Consider the following 25,294-nt stretch of genomic DNA (forward strand, 5'->3'; position numbering starts at 1 on the left):
GGAAGGAGAAAGGACAAAACAAGAAAAGCAAGAAAGGGAAGATAAGAGAAAAAAGAAATCCAACTACGAGAAAATGTTAAGACAAACTCTAACTAAAGGACATTTTACAAAATAACTGATGAATACTTATCCAAACTATGAAGATTGTATTCTTCAAAGACAGACTAGAACAGTTCCAGATTAAAGGAGACTAAAGAGGCCTAACTAAATGACACATACAATCTTGGACTGGATCTTGGAGAGGAAAAATTTTCTTTCTTTGAGAATAAAGAATATGGGCTGGGGTTGTGGCTCAGCAGTAGAGCACTCGCCTCGCGTGGGCGAGACCCTGAGTTCGATCCTCAGCACCACATAAAAATAAATAAGTGAAATAAAGGTATTGTGTCCAACTACAACTAAAAAATAAATATTAAAAAAGAATAAAGAATATTATTGGGACAACTGATGATATGTGAACAAAGTCTTTAACAGCCTTGTATAAATACTAATTCTTGATTTTCATAATTGTGCTGTGTTTATATAATAAAACATCTTTGTTTTTAACACAAAATATTTAGGTTAAAGAAGCATCTGTTTTCAGAGTCTCTTTATCATTAGGCAATATTTGCAGCCCTTTTTTAAAAAAATGATTTTATTATGAGACAGGGTCTCACCAAGTTGTCCAAACTAGTCTTGAACTTGTAATCCTCCTGCCTCAGCCTACAGAGAGCTGGGATTATAGGTGTTAGCCATTGGCCTGACAAGAGGCATCTTAACTGTAACAAATAGACAAAGTTTAGCCACATACAGGGAAAAAATGATAAAGTAAATGTTACTTTAAATGGGGTAAAGGATAGAGGAGAAAGTCTTTGTACTATTTTTTACTTTTGTGAAAATAAATCAAAATAAAAATTTTTAAATTAAAACATACATGTACAGATACATGAAGGCATGTCAACTCCATTTTAATGCTTTGATCTTTTTACTTCCTTCACGTAAGGCTGTAGTTTAGACCAATACTGCCACAAATTGATAAGCATCAAGATGAGTCCACACAGAAAGGATGGCTAAACACAGAACTAGAAATAGTCTGTATGTTGGATGGCATTATGGGGTCAAATTATGTTTCCCTAATCCTAAATATTAGCTGAGAAAATTTGTGGCTTTTAAGCCACAAATTAGTTTTTTTATTATATAGAGCTGAGCACAATCTATAATAGAAAAGTAAAATTTTTAAAGTGTTATTCTTAGTAAAAACCAACTGATAATAATATATGCATTAGAGGCTAACAATGTTAAGCTACTGTGTAATATTAGTAAACCTCTGAGTACACATATATTAAGATTCACAGAACCAGGTGCAGTGGTGCACGCCTGTAATCCTAGTGGCTTGGGAGGCTGAGGCAGGAGGATTGTGAGTTCAAAGGCAACCTCAGCAACAGCGAGGTGCTTAGCAGCTCAGTGAGACCCTGTTTTTATTATTATTATTTTTATTTTTTTAGAGAGAGAAAGGAGAGAGAGAATTTTTAATATTTATTTTTAGTTTTTCAGCAGACACAACATCTTTGTTTGTACGTGGTGCTGAGGATCGAACCCGGGCCGCACGCATGCCAGGCGAGCGCGATATAGCTTGAGCCACATCCCCAGCCTGAGACCCTGTTTTTAAATAAAATAAAAAATAGGGCTGGGGATGTGGCTCAGTGGCTGAGTGCCCCAGAGTTCAATCCTCAGTACCAAAGAGGGGAAAAAAAATTCATGAAACTGGCAATTATATTGAAGGAAAAGAAATAATGCTCACTAGCTTGATTATCTTAAGAGTCATCATGGAAATTAACTATAATTTAGCTATAGCCATAAAGTACTTTTCATTTAAAAATTACTGTTTATTTTCTGGATTGACAACATTGCACTTACAGAAACCCTAAATATTTAGACACTGAAATTATCAAGAATGGCTATATGGTATATCTTTTTCTATCTTTCTATTATTATTGGCCATTTAAATTTAACATAATTGTTGGTATACTGGGTTTAAATTTACCATCTTGCAATTTATTTTCTACTTGTTCTTTACATTATTTATTCCTTTGCTCCTGCTTCTTTCTTTTAGAGTATTTTTTTAGAATTCCATTTTATTACTATTATCTATAGCTCTTTTTTCTACCTCTAATATTGTCTCTAGGGCTTATGGTATAAAACTAACAGAAACTTAATTTACAAGAAAGCCTAGGTAGTTATATAAATATTAGATAAAATAGAACTGAAAGCAAGGGACATTCCCAAGTATAAGGGGGGATATTTGGAAATAATTAATGGGTCCATTCATCAAAAAGGCATAATCCTAAATGTATATTCACCTAATAAAAGAGCTTCAAAACAGATGATGAAAGCAACTGACAAAAGGGAAAAAAACACAGATATACATCCACAATTACTATAGTTGAAATTTATCCACTCCCCTCTCAATAAACAGCAAAATAGAAAATCAATAGGAAAAGCTGGGCATATAGTGGCATGCACCTATAATCCCAGCTATGTGGGAGGATATCAAGTTTGAGGCCAGCCTGGGTTACTTGGTGAGATCTCTCCTCAGAATACAAAATAAGAAGGGCTGGGGATGTAGCCCTGTGGTGCTCTACCCAGTGCTTTCCCACTGGGCTAAATCCCAAGTTCCACCACCACCCCCCCCCCAAAAAAAAAAACCTTTCACAAATAAAACTCCAGTCCTAGATGGTTTGTGGTAAATTCTACCCCAAGAAATAATACCAATTCTAGAAAAAAAAACATTTTCAGAAAGAGAAAACACTTTCCAACTCGTTTTATAAATTGATATTACCCTGATACCAAACCAAAGACAAAGTTTTTACATCAATAAGTGATTAAGAATTAAGACTGGTTAGAGGGGCCAGGGATGTGGCTCAGTATTAGAGGGCTTGCATAAGGCCCTAGGTTTGATCCCCAGCACAACACAAAACAAAACAAAAAAAGACTTAAGACTGATTGGAAAATAAAATACTGGGCATAAGTCTTCCTTCAACTCTCTCCTTTCTGTGGAAAACATCTAACATGTATTAGTTTCTTCCCTTCCTTTAAGTAATATTTTTATTATAATCACATAATATCATAAGGAATATTGAACAATATTTTCTTGATGTTCAGGGTCATCATTGTAACGGTGGCATTATAGGAGTACTATGAGGAGCAATCACCATAGTTTTTCCTTTTCTCCTCCCTCCCTCAATTCTTGCCTTTCTCCTCTGCTGACCACCAACATTAAGGGAGGTTAAGGAAAGATGCTAAAGGAGATATACTAAAATAAGAAAGCTGTGATAAGGACTTCTCAGGAGCCACCCTACAGTGTTAGAACTGAGATAATGATCCATCAGACCACAACTTGACCAAGACCGCTTAACAATGCATACTTCTTCCCCAATGCCCCATTCTCCTTCTATTTAAACTTTCAGGTCATGTCAGCATCTGGAAAACATGCCTAAAAACATGTCTTCCCAGTGTGGCTACACTAATTAAAGTTACTTTCCTGCTTTTTACAATTACCCTTTGGGTTTGATATTTGGGCTGAGTGGCCAGCCCTGGATTTTGTACCTGACCTGGGACTCCTATAATACTTTTAGTTCATATTTTGTGGGAAATCAAAAAATCACTGTGAAATTTAAAAAGAAAAAAAAGAAAGAAAGAAAACTTCCCAAGAGCTAGGGATATGGCTCAGTGGTAGTCTGCCTAGCATGTGTGAGGCCTGGGTTCCATCCCAGCACCACAAAAATTTTTTAAATTAATAAATAAAATGGCTTACCTATATTCTGCCTTTCCTCTCCAGTCTGAAGATCATCAATGATACCAGAAAAGAAGGAAAGAAGGAAAAAGAACAGGCACCCTAAAGCAGTTTGAGTGATAGGGCTTTCCTTTTCATTTTTGATCTGGTCACAAAAGACCCTGTCCTCTTTAACAATTAAACCTCACTGGTGAGAAGTTTAAGAAAAAAAAAAAAAGATTAGGGTTGGGGAAGATGCCTGGGGTTGAGAAAAAAAACACTGAAAGTAGGTAATCATAAGTCAGACAACCTATAGAAGCCATTCAGATTACTGTAAAGCAAACCAGATGTGATCATTTAGGAACAGTGGACACAGGCAAAAGAGTACAGTATAATCCCTACCAAAGACATTTGATTTCCTAAAATCTATCAGATGTTCCAATCAAAACAGAACTTTACAGGATATCAGATTTCGACCTGTGCTGAGAAAGAAGGAGGAGGTTGGGGATGCAGCTCAATACCAAGACACCTGCCTAGCACGTATGAAGCCCTGAGGTTCGATCCCAATCCCAAACACCACCAAGAAACCAAGAAAAAAGAATGAGGGAAGGCTCCAAGGCATTCGCAGATTAGACTAAGGTGGGAAGAGAATCAAGAATACTATAGCATGGGAGTGAATGAGGGATAGGTTGTCACAGTAACCAAGAATCTGCAGAGTATGCATGTGTCTGTGTCTGTAACTGTTGAGTGTATGTGACTAGATAGTTTAATACACCTACAAGTTACAAATTTCAATAGATCCATGGCTCCAACTTCCCTAAAACCACTAATTTTGACATAAAACCCAACAGCATAGCACAGACCACTTAAATATTTTCAAATTGGCTTAAATTCCCTTTTAAAACTTTGTAAAAATTTCTAGTCAAATATACCATATGAACAGACACTAAGGTTATACTACTATTAAGAACTTACCTCTGCTTCTCTTTTCTTTGCCCGTGCTTTCTCTACTTCATCCATTACTTTCTGGGATTCTTCCACATTCCCTTCAGCTCCTAGTTGTTCCACCTTGGCTAATAATTTACCAATTTCTTCATTTAATTCATGAACACGTTCTGCCTAGAAACAAACAGAAAAGAAAATCATGAAAAAATAAAAGAATATTAAACTTCAAAGTATTTCAGAAATGCTCAGAAAAGATTTGTTATCTAAGAAAATATGATCACATCCACTGGGACACTAGGATGTTCTGAGGCTGCCTGCCTACACCTCAGTGAAGGTCAAAGATACTAGCAAGCAATAGAACTGCTACTTTGTAGCCTGTGCTTAGGTATACTTAAGTGTAAAACACCTTTCCTCCCATGATCTGGACCTCTCTATGTTCCCAAATCATCTCTTGCTGTTTCCTCTCCTCATAATATAAACTATATTATCTTTAGTTTTCCAAACTTACCCTTTTTCTGCTTGTTTTTGCACAGACTGTTCCTCTTCCTGGTATGTCCCCCTTACCTGTCTAATGAATATCTATTCATTCAACAAGATCTGATTCCAAGAGTGTTTTCTGTGAAGCATTTCTGAAAAATCATTACATGCCAGCCCCACTGAAACATGTAAGCACAAATGACCATATTCTCCTTTGTGTCATTTTTCACAATTACTTTTATACATATCATATAACTTAAAGATAGCTGTCTGAATTTCCCATCTTTGTATCTCTAATGTCCAAGAAACATAAGTTCAAATATGAATTAAAGAAATGAACTAGTGGATGCTCTGTAAAGCTAGAGGTGAACTTACTTTAAAAGTCCCATATCTGAATTGCTGATAAACCAATTACTGAATGTGAAATTGTAGCCAGTTAGATACACCTGAATCCATTTCCTCATCTGAGAGGAATAATACCTGTCCCATGAAGTTGTGAAAAATTTAAAAAAATGCTTTGTATGTATACTGCAAAGCAGTATTATTTTCGTAACACCTGCATGTCACCCTCCCTCCATGAGTCCATGTTTTCCATTGGTATTCATTTTTGACTTAGGTTTGATATATTCTTCCTCATCATCATCCTGGGAAACTAGTTCCCTCATACTGTTTTAATGGCACATGACAGTCTTTCCTTTGAATCAAAATAAGTATTCAGTCTCTATGTGGCCAATCATATTAGCAAATAAGGTTTTTATGTGATGTGAACATCCAGTCTCAACAAACTAGATGGTCAACAATCTTTACATCTCAAAGTTCCTTCAACCCAAGATGTTCCTTCTCTCCAAGACATTCCCAACTCTGTTATCACTATTTTTCCTCTTTATCAAAGTAGTACTTTCCTTTAAAAATCTGTCACTGTTTAACTGCATTAATGCCCAGAGCTTCACCCTCTCCAGTATCCCTGCCCTCTGCCATGTTAACTAAGTACCATTGTCTTCTGACTCAACTTGGCCATGCAATTGCTTCAGTTAAAGGAAGGACAGTTAATATGACCCAAGGAAGTCTTGAAAAACACTTCTATGACTAGGTGTAATGTTTCTGCACATCTTTCACCATTATGAAAACATGGCCAAGCTAGCCTTCTGAGTATGGCTCAGTAGTCTCCAGCTGACTATAAAACATGTGACAGGAAAAATAGTCAAGTTTAATCTACATAATTGACTACACACTAATGAACTAAATAAATACTGACTTGTCTAAGTCACTGAATTTTGAGGTGGTTTTGTTTTACAGCACTTTTGTAGTATACAATGCTGTATAACTAATTCACCTTGGGCTCTACATAGCATTTGTCAATCTCTTTTAACCATGAAATACTATATCCCTTATAATTCAGAATGACCTTTTAAAGACAGGGTCTCACTGAGTTGCTTAGCACCTTGCAGTTGCTGGGGCTGGCTTTGAACTCACTATTCTCCTGTCTCAACTTCCAGAGCTGCTGGGATTACAAGTGCATGCAACCACTCCCGGCTCAGGATGGCCATCTTAATAGTTCCTTATCTTTAGAGAACTCTGCTTAAAAGGCCAGCTGAAAGTAAACCTTTTTTCACACAAGGGAATCTATTTCCCTTTGCACATACTATCCAAACACTATATATGAATCCTGTCATATGAACTTTACCTTAGGAACACTCTTGAACTGCATTTTGGTAAAAGGCAATGGATTATACAGAATGGTACAAAATTTATGTTGTAAAATATTAAGTTATCAAATCATCCAAATGCAATATATAGGACCTTGTTTAGATTCTGATTATTACAAACTGACTCACAGGAAAAAAGAAACATATTTGGATATCAGATAGGATTAAAGGATTAATGGATGTGATATTGTGGTTGTTTTATAAAGAGACAAAATGATGTGACACCTAGAATTTACAACAATGAAACAATAACAGAAAACCGATCGCTTTGAAATTCAGTGATGGATTCACTGGGTATCATTATCCTTTCTCCCAACTTGTTGTGTGTTTTTAAAGTAATGAGTCAATACTGTCATGTATAACTAAAAAGAACAATGAAAAAAAGTAACAAGTTAGGCAAAACATGAAGAACAATCAAAACGCAACATTAAAAAAACTAGCAATTGGGCTGGGGTTGTTGCTCAATGAAAGAGCACATGTAAGAGACTGGGGTTGATTCTCAACACCACATATAAATAGATAAAATAAAAAATAAAGGTCCATCGACAACTAAGGGGAAAAAAAAAACCTAGCAATCCTATGAGAAAATGGGCAAAAGAATAAAACAACACATTTACTGAATGAAGAGTGCATGCAGATGGCAAGCATACACCTGAAAAAAAAAACCTCATCATTAGTCATTAGGTAAATGCAAATTGAAACCACAAAAAACCACTACATTACTCTCATAACAGATAAAATGAAATATGATGACATCATCAAATGCTGGAATAGATGTAAAGAAACTACAGCATTCACACTTGGTAGCAGAAAAGAAAAATTGTACACTCACTCTAAAACAAATTTGGCAGTTTTTTTCAAAAACTAAACATGGGCCAGGCACTGTGGCGCATGCCGATAATCCCAGCAGCTCAGAAGGCTGAGGCAGGAGGATTTTGAGTTCAAAGCCAGCCTCAGCAAAAGTGAGGTGCTAAGCAACTCAGTGAGATACTTACTATCTCTAAATAAAATACAAAAATAGGACTGAGAGGTCAAGTACCCCTGAGTTTAATTCCCCCCTGCGAACAAAACAAAAAACTAAACATGGATTTACATTATGACCCAGTAATTGCATTCTTAGTTAATTTATTCCAAGTAAATGAAAACTTGTTTCTACACAAATATCTATATGCAGGTGGGTACTTCAGATCTGCTGGTATTAGCCAGTAAGTGAAAACAACCTTAACGTTCCTCAATGTGTGAATGATTCAACTGTGGTATAACCATACCATGGAATTCTTCTACTCAAAAATAAAAAGAAATGAACTACTGATGTACAAAATGTGGATGAACTGTAAGGAAATTGTGGTTAGTGAAAAAACCAATCTCAAAAAAGATACCTAGTGCACAATTTCATTCATTTAATATTCATGAAATAACTAATTATAGAGATGAAGAATAGTTTAGCGATTGCTAAATGTTATGGATTGGAATGATATGGGTGTGTTATACAGAGAATTATAAAGAAATGTTTGGGTTTTTTGGGGGGAGGGGAGGTAATGGGGAAACAAACCCAGGGGCACTTAACCACTGAAACACATACCGAGACAAAGTCTCACTAAGTTGCTTAGGGCCTAGCTAAGTTGTTGAGACTGGCTTTGAACTTATGATCCTCCTGCCTTGGCCTCAAGAGTTGCTAGGATGGGGCTGGGGATGTGGCTCAAGCGGTAGCGCGCTTGCCTGGCATGCGTGCGGCCCGGGTTCGATCCTCAGCACCACATACAAACAAAGATGTTTTTCACCGAAAACTAAAAAATAAATATTAAAAAATTCTCTCTCACTCTTTAAAAAAAAAGAGTTGCTAGGATTACATGGAGCACCACGGTGCCCAATTATAAGGAAGTCTTATAGTGATGTTAATATAGTTAAGTATCTTAGTTGTGATAATGGATGCACAAGTTTATATATGATAAAACTGCAGAGCTACATATACACACATGCATACACGAAAACATGTGAAAGTGGTTAAATATTATTGAAATGTAAGAATTGAACCAAGGTCCATTTCTTTGATATACTATAATTGTGTAAGATTTTAAGACTGGGGAAGGCAAGAGAAAAAATACATTGAATTCCTTGTGTATGTCTTTGCAATCTCGACAAATTTAATTATTTTAAAATACAAAGGTAAAACAAATGAGTAGTGGGTTGAAACTACACTTTGTACTAATGAAAGGACTGAAATCTTACCTTTGCTGCCACTTCAGCACTAATCTCTTCTTGAGTTTCTGCTAATCTTTTTTTAGCCACTTCTGTTCTTCTATCGCAATCTGCAATGAATGACTGCAGGTGATCCATGGCCTAAAATGTTTAATTAAAAAATAATTACTGCCAGAAAGTTAATTTTATTCAGAAATACCTTTATTTAAAAACTATACTTTGTTTTTAAAATGTTAATAAGTAGAAACCATGGAAATCTTAAAAAATAATAAAAGCAGTTTCAATTGTAAATCCCAAATATTATTTGTCTTCCACCAAACTGGCAAAGAGTAAACATAAATAATTCCAGAAAGATGGGGCTGGGGTTGTAGTTCAGTATCACAGCGCTTGCATTGCTTGTGTGAGGCACTGGATTCGATTCTCAGCACCACACAAAAAAATAAATAAATAAAATAAAGGTATTGAGTCCATCTACAATTAGAAATATTTAAATAATAATAATTATTATTATTCCAGGAAAGATAATGCTATTTAAAAAAAACCTCCACTTTCATACTGTATTGAAGAAAGCACAAACCAATGCAGCCTTTATAAAAAGGCACTGTGATTTTTCTTACTGAAAACCCTTTAAGGGGCTGGGGCTTTGGCTCAATGGAAGCACACTTGCCCAGCATGTGTGAGGAACTGGGTTCGATTCTCAGCACCAGAATTGAACAAGAAGTTGTGGTTAGGGCTGGGGATGTGGCCAAGCGGTAGCGCGCTTGCCTGGCATGCGTGCGGCCCGGGTTCAATCCTCAGCACCACATACAAACAAAGATGTTTTTCACCGAAAACTAAAAAATAAATATTAAAATTCTCTCTCCCTCTTTAAAAAAAAAAAAAAGCTGTGGTAAGTAAAACTTTATATATATATATATGGAAAGAAAACCCTTTAAGGGTCCAGGGGAAAGATGAAGCGAAGAAAGGGGGAAATACTGGGGACTGACATTGGCCAAATTATATGGTCATATTCTGTGCATGTGCAAATATGGTAACAAAGAATCCCATTGGAATGCACAGCTATAATGCACCAATAAAAAAAAAATAGGGGAAAAAAAACTTTAAAATATCCCCTTAGTAGTTTTACTTCCAAAATTTTATTCTAAGAAATTAACAAAAATATGTAGAGATAAATATTCAAACACATTCTTTACATTGTTAGAGCATTAAAAAGCTATAAATATTCTAAATTTGGTCTTCCTTCATTAAAAAAGTTTTTATAGGATACTTAAAGACATAGAACACTTCAAGATTCACTTACAAATAAAAGGCAAGTTACCAATATAATATGCAATAAGATCCCACATTTATGAAACAAAGCAGCATAGAAAAAAATTGAAAGATAACCATATACAAAATGAGGTTTAACATTGTTAAAATGTTAACAATAATAATTTCTCAATATTTCATGATTTTTGCTTGTTTTCTGTTTTTTTTTTTTAAATTCCCACAATGAAAATGTTACAATCAGGAAAAAAAAAAACTTTTCAAAAAATGAACCATTGGAAAATTTTAACAATGTCATTCTGCACATACTGGAATCCCCAAAATAGTCTGATAACCCAAGAATTTCTTCAAAGTGAACAGGGACAAAAATGAAATTCTTCTTCAAAGAAATAAGGATGATTTCAAAAGTTTCTTCTAACTGGGATGATACAGAGATAGCTATTTAATTCTTTTAATGTCAACTTTATCTTTTAAATGGTAATGGAAATCTATGTGAATTTTCTTATGACAAGATAAAAGTAATTCAGGCACTGTGACACACGCCTGTAATCCCAGTGGGTCAGAAGGCTTAGGCAGGAGCATCCCAAGTTCAAAGCCAGCCTCAGCAAAAAAGGTGCTGAACAACTCAGTGAGACTCTGTCTCTAAAAGAGCTAGGGATGTAACTCAGTGGTTGAGTGCTCCTGAATTCAATCCCTGGTACCCAGTGCCCCAATTAAAAAAAAAAAAAAAAAAAGAGGGTAGATCCTAAAGCAGTAAGAGAAAAGAAAGACCAACCAACAAATAAGTGTTGGGTCAATTAAACAGTTACTAGGAGCTAAACATACTAAGTAGAATAAATTCTAAAAGAGCAAATAAATTCGAGATGGAGCAAGGATTTAAATGTATAAAATGAAGTAAAAGAGTACTAGGGAAAAAGGGCTCTTTTCACCTCAGCATAGGGAAGGCCTTTCAAATTAATCTAATAGATTTTTTGAAAACTGATAAATTAGACAACTAAAAAATATGCAGAACCAAAAACCACCAAAGAAATGTAAAACAGGAAAAAATACTTGGAATATGTACGTGAGAAAAAATTTTCATAAAATGCAAACAGAACAAATCAATGAGAAATGGCCAACATTCAAGATTAGCTAAAAAAAAAAAAAAAAAAATGTTGTATACTGTTAGTTCACTAATAAAGGAAATACAAAGCAGGGCTTAGTCCCAGCAACTAGGTAGGCTAAAAGCAGAGGATTCACAAGTTAGAGGTCAGCCTCTACAATTTAGCAAGATCCTGTCTCAAAATAAAAAATGGCCTGGGGATGTAGGTCAGAGGTAAAGTACACTGGGTTCAAGCCCCAGTAAGAAAAAGGAACCATAAAATGAGCTCATCAATATGCTTTATTTAATGCTAAGTGATATGTCTCACAAAAATGCAAAAAAAATTTTTAGTTTCCCTATTTTTAGACAAGTAATTCTCATATAAAAGTAACATTACAGGCTACGAAGATAGCTCAGTGTAGAGCAAGTGCCTAGCATATAGTGACTCCCTGAGTTGGAGCCCTTGCTCTGCATATTAAATACATAAATAAATGGATAAAGCGAGAAACAATATGTAAGTTACATCTGGAACCCATTCGCATACCTATTTCTTCTATTAGTTTTACACTAAAATACTGTCTTTATATATGTATATATACATATGTATAAAAAGCAAAATGGATATGATATAAAAATAATTAGCTGAGTTTATCTTATTAAAGATAATGATTCATATTCAAGATATTTTGCTGCAAAAGACAATATAATCCATTAAAGCAAAATCACATACATCAAGTTCAAAGAAAAAGTCCTGTTCTTTGGATGCAATTTCATAATCTGCTCTTAAAGCCAGGTCATGGACTTTCAGACATTCTCCAAGATCCATTCTCTAGGGGAGAGGAAAAAAAAAGAGAATATTGAAATAGAAAACATTTTTTCACAAATTCACTTCATCACTACAATTCTCTTCTGAATATATATTAAGCCATACATATGCTTCGTTACTTATGGAATACTGAAATAGAAAACATTTTTTCACAAATTCACTTCATCACTACAATTCTCTTCTGAATATACATTAAGCCTTACATATGCTTCGTTACTTATGGATCTTCAAATTACAACATTTCACAGACAAGTATAAAACTTGGTATTACAAAGAAACTGCAATGGGCTGGGGTTGTGGCTCAGGGGTAGAGCGTTCACCTAGCACATGTAAGGCCCTGGGTTCGATCCTCAGCACCACGTAAATTTAAATAAATAAAATCAAGGCATTCTGTCCAACTAAAAATAAGAAAAGATTTTGGAAGGAAGGAAGGAAGGAAGGAAGGAACGAACGAACGAACAAACTGCACCAATTCTGGCTACAAACGAAAGAGTGAACATTTTTAAACTTATGAACATATCTGTAAGAAAAAGCTTTTCAGAATCTTAAAGTTTCAAGCTCCTATATTATAGCATATTTCATTTACTCCCATAACAGAAGGATATTCAAAGTTAATTTAAAACAAAACTGAAAGATTATGTAAACCAAACTGCTGAATTAGGGTCAATTTTTTTTTTTTTTTAATGTGGTGCTGAGGATCGAACCCAGTGCCTTACACGTGCTAGGCAAGTGCGCTACCGCTGAGCTCTAGCCCTCTGCATATTATTTTAACCAGTGACTATCAATACATTAATAATTTTTATTTCTGTTTTTTTGTATACAATATGGCAATAAAATCCTTTTGTACTTCTTTGTGTACATTTATAGCTAGTGCCTTAATGTCTTGTTCTTTCTTNGAACCCAGTGCCTTACACGTGCTAGGCAAGTGCTTTACAACTGAGCCACAGTCCCAGCCTGGGGGGGTCACTGTTCTTTGAAGAGCATTCTGTTTGTCAAATAAAAATTCCTTAAAAAAAAAAAAAAAAAAAGACTGACCCTGGGTTCAATCCTCAGTACCGCCCCCCACCCCCAATACACACACAGAGACTGTTAACTTCTTATAGATGCTAGACAAAACTCCATGTAAACTCATGAAGACATAATTCATTAGTAAGACCCAGTGTAAGTGCACAAGTATCTATCAGGGAAATAAAATAGTCTTATTGACCTAGAATCCTCCTCTGTGTAAATTTCTAATTTTCATTATTTAAAACCAGAGGCTTTTCTCATACCGGAGACAAAATCAATAAAAATCTATCCATTTTTACATGTATGTGGACAGCTGATAAGAATTTGATAAAATCCTTTTGGGGAAAAAATGGGTAAAATGCAAAGATAAATACATCTGTGATTAATGGGTGATCAAAGCAAAGCAAGTACCAGGTGCAGTGGTGCACGTCTATAATCCCAGCTGCTTGGGAGGTTGAGACAGGAGGATCCCAAATTCAAAGACAGTCTTAGCAACTTAGCAAGACCCTGTGTCCAGATAAAAAAATTTTTTAAAAAGGACTGGAGATGTGACATAGTGGTTAAGCACTCCTAGGTTCAATCCCCAGTGTGTATACACACACACATAAAAGCAAGAGATTTTTTCCAATTGGAGGTATGTAACCCCCACCTCCAGAAATGTCTCAGTCTCTGGACTGTTAATTAAAAAAAACTTCAAAGGAGCCAGCTTGGTGGTGCACGCCTGTAATCCCAGCGGCTCAGGAGTCTGAAGCAGGAGGATCAAGAGCCAGCCTCAGAAAAAGCGGGACCCTAAGCAACTCAGCGAGACCGTCTCTAAATAAAGATACAAAATAGGGCTGAGATGTGCCCCTGAGTTCAATCCCTGGTACCCATCCCACCAAAACCAAACAAACAAACAAACAAAAAATTACACTGTGAATAGACACATAGGTTTTAAAACAGTAATATTCACACCCTTTGATAAGTTTTATAGAAATATAACATGTATAGAAAAGTATACAAATCACTGAGGCAAAAGGATCATAATTTCAAGGCTAGCCTCATTGACATAGTAAGATCCTGTCAGGAAGGACGGAAGGACGGAAGGACGGAAGGAAGGAAGGAAGGGCTGGGTAGAGTAACACTGATCTCAATCCCTAGTATTGCAAAAAATGAATAAATTATTGAAATAGTCAAGATTTTATTATAAAATAGGCTCTGTGTTATATGATTTTTTTGCCCAACTCTAGGCAGATATTAAGTATTCTAAGCATGTTTAAAGTGGGCTTGGCTAAGAAGAAAAGTTCAGTGGTTTAGGTGTGCTAAGTGCATTTTTAACTTCTGATTACTTTTTTCTTCTGAGGGGGCAGTGGGGAGTGTGGGGGGTGTGGGGGTTACCGGTGATTGAACTGGGGCACTCAACCACTGAGTCACATCCCCAAACCTGTTTTGAATTTTTTTTTAAAGAGAGAGAGAGAGAGAAATTTTTTAATATTTATTTTTTAGTTATCGGCGGACACAACATCTTTGTTTGTATGTGGTGCTGAGGATCGAACCCCGGGCCGGACGCATGCCAGGTGAGCGCGCTACCACTTGAGCCACATCCCCAGCCCCTGTTTTGAATTTTTATTTAGAGACAAGGTCTCACTGAGTTGCCTTTTTTTTTTAAGTTGTTGATGGACCTTTATATATACTTGTATTTATATGTGGTACTGAGAATCAAACCCAGTGCCTCATACATGCTAGGCAAGTGCTCTACCACTGAGCCACAACCCCAGCCCATGAATAATAAATTATTTTTAAGCAATACCAACACAATTTTTAAAAAAGAAACTTCGTAATAATTTTACCCCACTTTTTTTGCAAAAATAAATGGCACTAAATCTGTGATAATTGTGCAATGAATGAAATTCAGTAAACAGTGAAAGCAAATTGACTTAGAAAACCCAAAAGAATTTCAAATTTTACAAAATATTTAGAAGGCAAATAAATCTTTTTAATTATTCTTTTTGTACATGACAGTATAATGTATTTTGACATATTATATGTACATGGAGTATAACTTGCCATTCTTGTGGTTGAACATAATGTGGAGTTATACTGGTTGTGTATTCATATATAAACATAGGAAAGTATGTCTGATACATCTACTATCTTTCCCATTCCCAAGCTTCCTGGACCCTTCCCTTCATTCCAATTTGTGTGCCCCTTTATAGTGTGTTAGCATCCACATATCAGAGAAAACATTCATAGAAGGCAAATAAACCTTTTAACTCTTTTTAAAAGAAATATGAGTAATATCAATCATCGGGAAGTTTCTGGTAACAGGTATCTACAGCATACAGGCCTGAGCCTTAGCTTTACAAATGGAATCTAGAAATGACACTGCCTACTTAACATTTTTGCCAAAAATCTGGACATGTGTAAAACAGAGAACGTGATCAATTTTGTGCAATATTGCAACTAAAAAGGACAGTGAATTCACTGGATCAAAATTCAAAAGAATACGCCAATTAAATTTAAATTAAATAAATTGAATTCATACATTTCTATGACTAAGAGAAAAATTTACAAGTAACTAGATATGAATAGAGTATTAGACAAAAATAACTAGTTAAAAAGTATGGCATGACTGAAATATACCAATGTGAACTAAAACTAATTTTGAAAGGATATAGTGTGAGTCAAATGAGAAATCTCTACTGAAGGCTTGTTTTAAAAGAAAACCCTGCCAGGCATGGTGGTGCACACCTGTAATCCCAGCAGCTCAGGAGCTGAGGCAGGAGAATGTCAAGTTCAAAGCCAGCCTCAGCAAAAATGAAGCACTAAGCAACTCAGTGAAACCCTGTCTCTAAATAAAATACAAAATAGGGATGGGGATGTGGCTCAGTGATAGAGTGCCCCCAAGTTCAATTCCAGTACTCCCCCTCACCCCCACACCCCCACAAAAACCACACAAAACAGGGCTGGGAATGTGGCTCAGTGGTTGAGTACCCCCAAGTTCAATTCCAACCCACACACAAAGAAGCAAACTCTTAACTTCCAAAAATTATTCTGTACACTAATGTACTTCAAAAGGGATATGAATAGATTGACCAAATGTCTCAAAACCAAGCCATGCAGAAAAGCCAGGTAAAAGAAGTAATTAGAGAAAAATCAAAATGTGAAGCTAATCATCAATCAATGGAAGAATTTCTGATTAAGAGGCAAAAATTTGTTTTATTATGGTCCAAAGGGACTATAGAGAGGTTTTTTTTTAAACTCTTGGTGTTAAAGATGGAACAAGCCTGCAGTTTTGAAATCATTTATCTAGTATAATTGAGGAAAAACCTCAACCAGGTAGCATTTAATCTTTCCCCCAACTCTAGAATTTTACAACTACTTTTAAAAAACTGTTTTTATGTAAAACCTTATTACACTCCTCAGTTCTTTTTTTTTTCAATATTTTTTTAGTTGGAGATGGACACAATACCTTTATTTTATTTTTTATGTGGCGCTAAAGATCGAACCCAGTGCCTTCCACATGCAAGGCGAGCACTCTATCACTAAGCTACAACCCTAGCCTTACACTCAGTTCTTAATTACATAAGAAGTAATAAAGATGGGGAAGCACGCCTGTAATCCCAACAGCTCAGGAGGCTGAGGCAGGAGGATCACAAGTTCAAAGCCAGCCTCAGCAATGGCAAGACGCTAAGCAACTAGACACCCTTTTTCTAAATAAAATACAAAATAGGGCTGGGGATGTGGCTCAGTGGTCAAGTGCCCTTGAGTTCAATCACTGGTACTTAAGGAGGGGGAACGGGGACAAGAAGTAATAAAGACTTCTCATGACAATTACAAAAGCCTTCATCATAAAATGCTATACTGAACATGCAGAAATTTTTTCAGGCCCCAATGTCTACAATTTAACATACTGAGGACTTTCCCAGTGACAATAAGCAGCAACTGAAGCGGCCAGTGGATATGTAGAAATTAAAATTAACAATATTACTAAGAAAAAGTTAAAAACTCTTAAAAAAAAAAAAAAAACTCCCAGGGGCTGTGGTGTAGCTCAGTGGTAGAGTGCCAGCCTAGCATGTGTAAGGCATTAGTTCGATCCTCAGTACCACATAAAAATAACCTAAAGGTATTGTGTCCATCTACCAAAAATAACTAAATAAATAAAAACAAGATCTCAGAAAATAAAATAGAAATTAAAGATCTAATGGCAAAAGAAAGTTGTCAATGTTTGTAATATAAGTCAGCAGTTTAAATTAATTTCTCCAACAATGCCCTTTACATGTTACGTATTTTCACAAGCTATAGTTGTTCACAGGATGCTGTATCACATTTCATAAAACAAAAAAGATGTCACAGTCAGATGTGGTTCTCAACCTGTACCTGGAAAGCATTCACCTCACATTGATGGTTTTTAGAAACAGGCCCAAGCCCTATCACTTGAAGACTGAATTGCAAAACCCACCCAGGTGTTTATAGTGTGTAGTGCTGACAACCACTCACTGATCTACTTTCATTCCCATCCCCTGCACAGGAAAAATGACCTGCTTGAGGGTATTATTAGTACACCCGGTTAGACCAATTCTTCATCTAACATTTCTTCCACTTTGCCAGGCAGGCTCCAATATTTTAGTACTAAATTGTTTTAAGTATTTTTCAATAATATTCATCTCCCATGCCATAAGAAAAAGATCTGCACAGCAGACATCCAAAGCTCCCTTTAACAAATTATCTTTATCCCCTGACTCTATTTCTCAATTTGTTCTCAAGAAAAAAACATAAAAATAACAACTTTTCTGTGTTTAAAACACCTGTTTTTAATGTTAGATTCTACAACACACAACCAACCAAAAGAACAAAAGCAATTATGTCATCCAAAAACAAAACAAATTAAAAAAAACATAATTATTTCCACTGTAGTAGGCTAAAATTTTTGATGAAAGTAGAGGTGAGGGGTCTGCCTTAGAGGAACGTATAGGCATGGAAAAATTATTATTAACTCACTGGAACGTGAGTTCCACAAGGATTCTTATCTGCCTTATCTACTATGTACCTTTAACCAGGCACAGAAATCCTTTAAAAATATCTGCTGGGGCTGGGGATATAGCTCAGTTGGTAAAGTGCCTGTCTGACACGCACGAGGCCCTGGGTTCAATCCCCAGCACCACAAAAAAAAACCCTGCTGAATGAATCAACCTAGTAAGAGGACAGAGAATCTGACAGAGGGCCACAGGCTTACTAACAAGTGAAGATGGTGAAGAAACATCCCAGGACAAAACTGGTCTGAGCTTCAGGTAGGAAAGGAGGGTATCTTAGCCTCCTTGGACTCCTTTCCTTAAGTGTTTAGAACTAGTCCTCTCTGTTTTCTCTGTATTCCTCTCTTCATTATTTGGGCTTATTACTAACTTTAGCCAACTGATCTTGCAACTTTTTAGTCTAGTCTGGCTATCCACAGTGGCTTGGGGGCCTAAACTCTACGAACAAGAATCTACTAAAGAAGACTTTTTGGTCTGGAATATCTTCTGTGCTTAACTCACCTCTTCAGGGACCTAGCAGAGCAGTAAGTGTACCAAAGTAGAGTTTCGGAATTCTAAACACCCATCAGCTATATTACTCTGTCCATACCAACACAACTAATCAGAGGAGTTTAAAATTCTAAAAACAAAGAAGCCCCAAGAACCCTCCACAACTATCTGCCACTATAAAAGTGAGTACAAGGGAAAGTATGATTTGAACATTCTTCATGATCCCAGTCATCTAATTAAAATAGTCACCACAGAGGGAACCTTGATAGAACCCCTCTCAAGATCAACTACTCCAATCCTTCAGAGCCTCTGCTTCTCTGCCAGATCAATCCTGACTGCATCAGTAACAGTGCAACATGCTTCCAACACCAAGGTCTCAGACATTTGCTGCTTCTACTGCATCTGCTTCACTTAAATACTGAAAAAAATGTTTAACAAGTTTTGTGGATTTTAAATATCTATTTATGACAAAAACCGTAAGATTTTTAATTTTAAAAATTTGAACAATTCACTTTTTAAGATTTTTTTTTAGTTGCGGTTGAAAACAATTCCTTTATTATATTTACTTATTTTTATGTGGTGCTGAGGATTGAACTCAGGGCCTTGCATGCTATGCTAGTGTTCTATCGCTAAGCCGCAACCCCAGCCCAGACACTTTTAATTAGATTATTTCCAAAAGTTTATTCTTGGTATGTATGTTATGTATGCATTCATTTATTTTGGTAGTGTCTGGGACTGAATCCTGGGGCACTCCCACCACTGAGCTACAAGCCCAGCCCTGTTTTTACTGTGTGACACAATCTCACCAAATTGCCGAGGCTGGCCTCCAACTTGCAATCCTTCTGCCTCAGCACCCCCAGACCCCAGTCACTAGAATAATAGGTGTTACCACTGCACCTGGCTCTATTCTTAGTATTTTAATTAACAGACTTTGTGTTAAATTGTAAATGGTAAAAATGATGCTTATTTTTAACTGAATTCAGTTCTTTATTTGGCCTTCTCCATTTCAAATCCATTCCTCCTTTCTCAGCAAAGAAAACAATCAAGAGCATGAAGAGGTCTTAGACAAATAACTCTACTTCATCCTAGTAACTTCTCTTAAAACCCCTGCATTCTATGCTGCTTTCTGTTTAATAAAGTTGATTATTTTAAGTGTTATTTTTATCTTTTTTTGGGGGGGATGGGGTACTGAGGATTGAACTCAGGGGCACTCAGCCACTGAGCCACATTCCCAGCCCTATCTTGTATTTTGTTTAGAGACAGGGTCTCACTGAGTTCAGCTTTTGCCGAGGCTGGCTTTGAACTCGTGATCCTCCTGCCTCAGCCTACCGAGCCGCTGGGGTTACAGGCGTGCACCACCGTTATCTTTTTAATTTCTGAAAGTGAGTTTTATCTCCTCAAATGTACTCTAAGTTTCATTGGGGGGGGGGAGGGGAAATGGTCTTTTTTTCTTTTTTCTTTTCTATTTATCTCTACTGCATAGCAGACCAGGTTTTGCACAGCCCATGTTGCCTACACCATGACTATTAAATGAACCTGATTGGACTACAGAATTCTAAGAATTTAAGGAAACAATGAAAGAGTACACAAAGGCAAACAGACAACATTAAGTTTAACAATTTTTTTAAAATTTTTTTTTAGTTGATAGACCTTTATTTATTTATATACAGTGCTGAGAATCAAACCCAGTGCCTCACACATGCCAGGCAAGTGCACTACCTCTGAGCCATAGCCTCAATCCCAACAATGCTGTTTTTGATTTACAAAAGAGAAACATTATGAGCCTCTCAAATTTGAGTTTGACTTCATGGAATACAATGATATATTATGTGACCATTAAAAAAAAGATATTCCAGCAGATAATGTAAGCTACTATGGAGTCTGAGTCAGGAAGAATCACAAGTTTGAGACCAGCCATAGCTACTTACCAAGACCCTGTCTCAAAATAAAAAATTAAAAGGGCTGGAATATAGGTCAGTGATAAAGTGCCCCTAGTTTTATCCTCAACACCAAAAAGAGAGAGCTATATTCTTGTTAAGGTGGCAAAGACATATAATAAAATGGCATTTTTGTGATTCAGAAATACACATTGCCCCAAGGTTGGTTTGTTTGAACTTCTGGGTACTGGTTGATGCAATGACAGATGATATATCAATCTTAAAATGGCTTGGGGGGGCAGGGATCAATGAAACTTTTTAATTTTAGAGGAAAACAATTTAATTGAAACAGAAGCATGTGAAAATTACACACCAAAACCAATAAATAAAAATGATATTATAGCAGAGCAAATCAAAACACTGGTTTATACATTTGAGAGGACTACCAAGTGTAAATTAATGGCAGTAGTCTGTTAATGAACAGATCAGTGCTATAAACTAGATAGGTGGCAGTTGCAAGTAATTGTAAAAACATTTGCTTTCTAGCAAAGAAAACAATCAAGAGCATGAAGAAGAGAGACTACAGAATGGGAGAAAATTTGCCACCAGCACCTCAGATAAGGCATTAATTTTCAGGATAAACAAAGAACTCAAAAAGCTTAACACCAAAACCAAACAAAATAAACAAAAATAACCCAATCAAAAAACGGACAAAGGAACTAAAAAGACAATTCTCAAAAGAAATAGAGTTGGAGCTGGGGATTGAACTCAGGGGGCAAGACAATAAAACACTAGGTATAAAGTACTCCGTTGGTGGAGTGCTTGCCTCACTTTGCCTTGCTTGCACAAGGCCCTTGGTTCAATTTCCAGTCCAACCAAAAAAAAAAAGAAATCATATACAAATATATGAAAAAAATGTTCAATATCTCTAGTAATTAGAAAAATGCAAATTAAAACTGACATTTCACTTCAATCTGATCAGAATGGCAATTCTCAAGAATAAAAGTGACAATAAATGTTAGCAAGGATATGGGGGAAAAGGTACACTCGTACACTGTTGGTGAGACTGCAAATTAATGCAGCCTTCCTGGAAAGCAGTGTAGATATTCCTCAGAAAACTAAGAATGGAACCACCATTTGACCCAGTTATCCCATTCTTCCATATATACCCAAAGGAATTAAAATCAGCATATTTTAGTGACACAGCCACATCAATGTTTATAGCATCATGATTTGCAATAGCTAAGCCATGGAGCCAACCTAGATGCCCACCAACAGACAAATGGATAAAGAAATTGTGGTACATATACACAATGGAATATTACTCAACCATAAATAAGAATTATTTAATGATATTCACCAGCAAATAAACGGATCTGGAGACTATCATGCTAAGTGAAATACGCCAATCCCAAAAAAACAAAGTTCATATGTTTTCTCTGATATGTAGATGCTAACCCACAATAAAGGGTGGGTGAGGGGGTGAACAAAAGTTCACTGGATTAGACAAAGGAGAATGAAGGGAAGGGAGGGGAGAAAGGAATAGGAAAGAGTGGAATGAATCTGACATAACTTTCCTGTGTACATATATAAATACACCACAGTGAATTTCATCATTGTGTACATGCACAAGACTGAGATCCTAATTAAAATAAGATATATTCCATACTTATATAAATATACCAAAATAGATTCTACTGTCATGTATAACTAAAGAGAAAAAAATTGCTTTGCTATATTACATATGCTCATTTGTATGATATAGATCCTGAGCAAAGTTACAAAACAATAGGGTAAAAAATGTTGCTACCAAGGAATTTACATTCTCAATGAAGAAAGAACAAGACATTAAGGCACTAGCTATAAATGTACACAAAGAAGTACAAAAGGATTTTATTGCCATATTGTATACAAAAAAACAGAAATAAAAATTATTAATGTATTGATAGTCACTGGTTAAAATAATATGCAGAGGGCTAGAGCTCAGCGGTAGCGCACTTGCCTGGCATGTGTGAGGCACTGGGTTTGATTCTCAGCACCATACATAAATAAATAAAAGTCTATCAACAACTAAAAAGAATTTAAAAATAATAATAATTATAATATGCAGGAAGACCATATTATAAAATATTAGGTAGGCATTTTTTTAAATGTTGGCAACTGACATGGAAATCTCTAAATGACATTACAAGTGAAAAAAAAACATAAATGCCATTTGTTAAAACACACACTTGTGAATGCACAGAAGGGAATGCAAAATAGGTACACTAAATTGTTTGTAAGTCTAGGACTGGGAACAGGGATGAGGTACAATAGGAAACATTCATATTTTATAGTTTATCCTCTCGTACTTGAGTATCTCTTGTACTTGAGTACCATATCGTAAGGAATGAAATACAGAAGGGGCACTGGATCAAGTCAGAAAACCAGGTTTTACCTCTTTCAGAACCTGATAGGTAATACTATACTTACTCACTCACTCATTCTGAACTTCTTTTCTCAAGTACTTCAAGATTGCTGTATGGATACAATGTTTATGCACTTTGTCAAATACTTACTTTTGCTGATTGACTACACTGGGATATAAGCTTGATGAGGAAGTCTTTCTTGATCACTGTTATATCCCCAAGACCCATAAAAGAGCTAACCCACCACACAAGGCACTCCATATTTTGTTATACAATATCATACATTATCATGGATGCACTATGCTAAGAACATATTTTATATGTGTGTATTAAGAATTGTAATGCATATATGGGGTAAAAATGGGAGCTCATAACCCACTTGAATCAAAGTGTGAAATATGATATATCAAGAACTATGTAATGTTTTGAACAGCCAACAATAAAAAATTTAAAAATAAAAAAAAAAAATTAAAAAAAAAATTGTAATGCAAAAAGTACTTGTATATGGCATAATTTGGCGTGAACATGCTTTATATACAGAGTTACAAAAACTTGTGCTGTAATGGGTAATAATGAGCGTAATGCATTCCATATTGTCATGTATGCAAAAAACAAATGATTTTTTTAAAAAGAACATATTTTCTTGGCTCATAACTTTACATACTTCCTAATACTTCCATTGTAAAGGAATTTATAACAGGGGGCTACTATTTTGCATCCATGTATATGGGAGTTTTCTAGGAAAAGTAAAGATGATTTACATAGAAAAAGACAGGAAATAGCCTGAGCAAATGTTTTAAGGAAAATATTTTTTTTCCTATCTGGAAGATGAACAGCAGTAATTTATATGAAACCAGATGGTTATTAATAGAGATAAGGGATAATAATGTCGAAAAACAAGATATAGGATTATTCTGGCCAATAGGCCATCTGTTTGCAACCTCTGACTATATTAGTAAAGAATCTGAAAATGAGCCAATGATAAAATTTACTCTGTAAACAAATAAGTAAAAATGCTTAACTACTTGGAAAAAATATGACGTAATAAAATCTATGTTTTAGAAGCATTCACACTACTGGATGGGTTGACGAGAACAAAGAGACCAAGGGCGAGAACGTATATTACCACCACCCAGGAATAATGCCACTGGATCAAATTAGAAGAGGAAAAAGAAAGGAGGTGATGGAGCTAAACTACAGTGCTAAAGAAAAACAAAAGAATTTTAAAGATGAGAGGGATCTCTGAAATCATCAATTCCAATGCTACCTTCCTAGAGATATTGAAAATGAAGGCTCAGAGAGGTCATGTAACTATTGATAGCAAATTATAAATCTGATCAGATTCTTAGTGTAACTCAACATTCTCTCAATAATAGTGACAATCAACGATTTTTAACTAAGAAGAAATGAAGTATGGAGAGGAAAAAAGGATGTTTTTTTCAAGGTTTCAAGCATGAAAACAATGTTGCCACTAAAGAGAACTAACTGAAGCAAATGGGAGGATTGATTTGTTAAGAAAATGTCTTGTTTTGGACATGCTGACTTTGACAAAACTGCAAGAAAGCAAAGTAGCAGTGTCTGGTATAGTACAGATATGTCCACATTCACTATAGGCGATCTTTATCCAAATGTTTTCCAAGCAGAAAGTTTTATATTTTTCTCCTTGAGTTATAGCATGCATTTTTCTAAGATACTCTCATTAAAAAAATTACATAAAATGGGGCTGGGGATGTGGCTTAAGTGGTAGTGCGCTCGCCTAGCATGCATGAGGCACTAGGTTCGATTCTCGGCACCACGTAAAAATATTGTGTCCACCTAAAAAAACTAAAAAATAAATGGTTTTAAAAAAATTACATAAAAACATGAAATCTGGGCTGGGGATGAGGCTCAGTGGTAGAGTGTTTGCCTAGCAAGCATAAGCTTTGATCCACAGCACCATAAAACCAAACATGGAGTCTGATATCCATAGATCAATTCATCAACAGCTGAAATACTGAAAGTACCTGGAAGGCGCAGCAGTACCCACAAGGTCAAAGTAGATTATACTGGAGGAGAAGGTAAGGAAGAATGCTTATGAATATTGGCATAAACTCGCTATAACATGTAACTTAAGCTGGGCAGTGGCACACACCTGTTGTTCCTATTAGTCAGGAGGCTAAGGCTGGAGGAACACAAATTCCAAGTCAGCGTAGGCTTAGGTTTTTTTTTTTTTTTTTTTTTTTTTTAGAGGGGGGGTTCTGGGGATTGAACTC

General features: G+C 35.8%; 1 protein-coding gene across 11 annotated transcripts in view; it reads right to left on the bottom strand.

The window, feature by feature from the left end:
- Luc7l2 (LUC7 like 2, pre-mRNA splicing factor) overlaps positions 1 to 25,294 on the bottom strand; it is a 70,533-nt gene that overhangs the window by 17,364 nt on the left and 27,875 nt on the right. For all 11 annotated transcript variants that reach the window (XM_048786845.1, XM_015493777.2, XM_048786844.1 and 8 more), the window contains 3 exons: positions 12,153 to 12,251; positions 9,106 to 9,216; positions 4,724 to 4,867 (listed from right to left, as the gene is read on the bottom strand). In XM_048786845.1, the coding sequence (XP_048642802.1) occupies positions 4,724 to 4,867; positions 9,106 to 9,216; positions 12,153 to 12,251 (354 nt within the window). The remainder of the gene's footprint in view (positions 1 to 4,723; positions 4,868 to 9,105; positions 9,217 to 12,152; positions 12,252 to 25,294) is intronic.

The sequence above is a fragment of the Marmota marmota genome, unplaced genomic scaffold (assembly GCF_001458135.2).
Source record: "Marmota marmota marmota unplaced genomic scaffold, marMar, whole genome shotgun sequence".
NCBI classification, from domain to species: domain Eukaryota; kingdom Metazoa; phylum Chordata; class Mammalia; order Rodentia; family Sciuridae; genus Marmota; species Marmota marmota.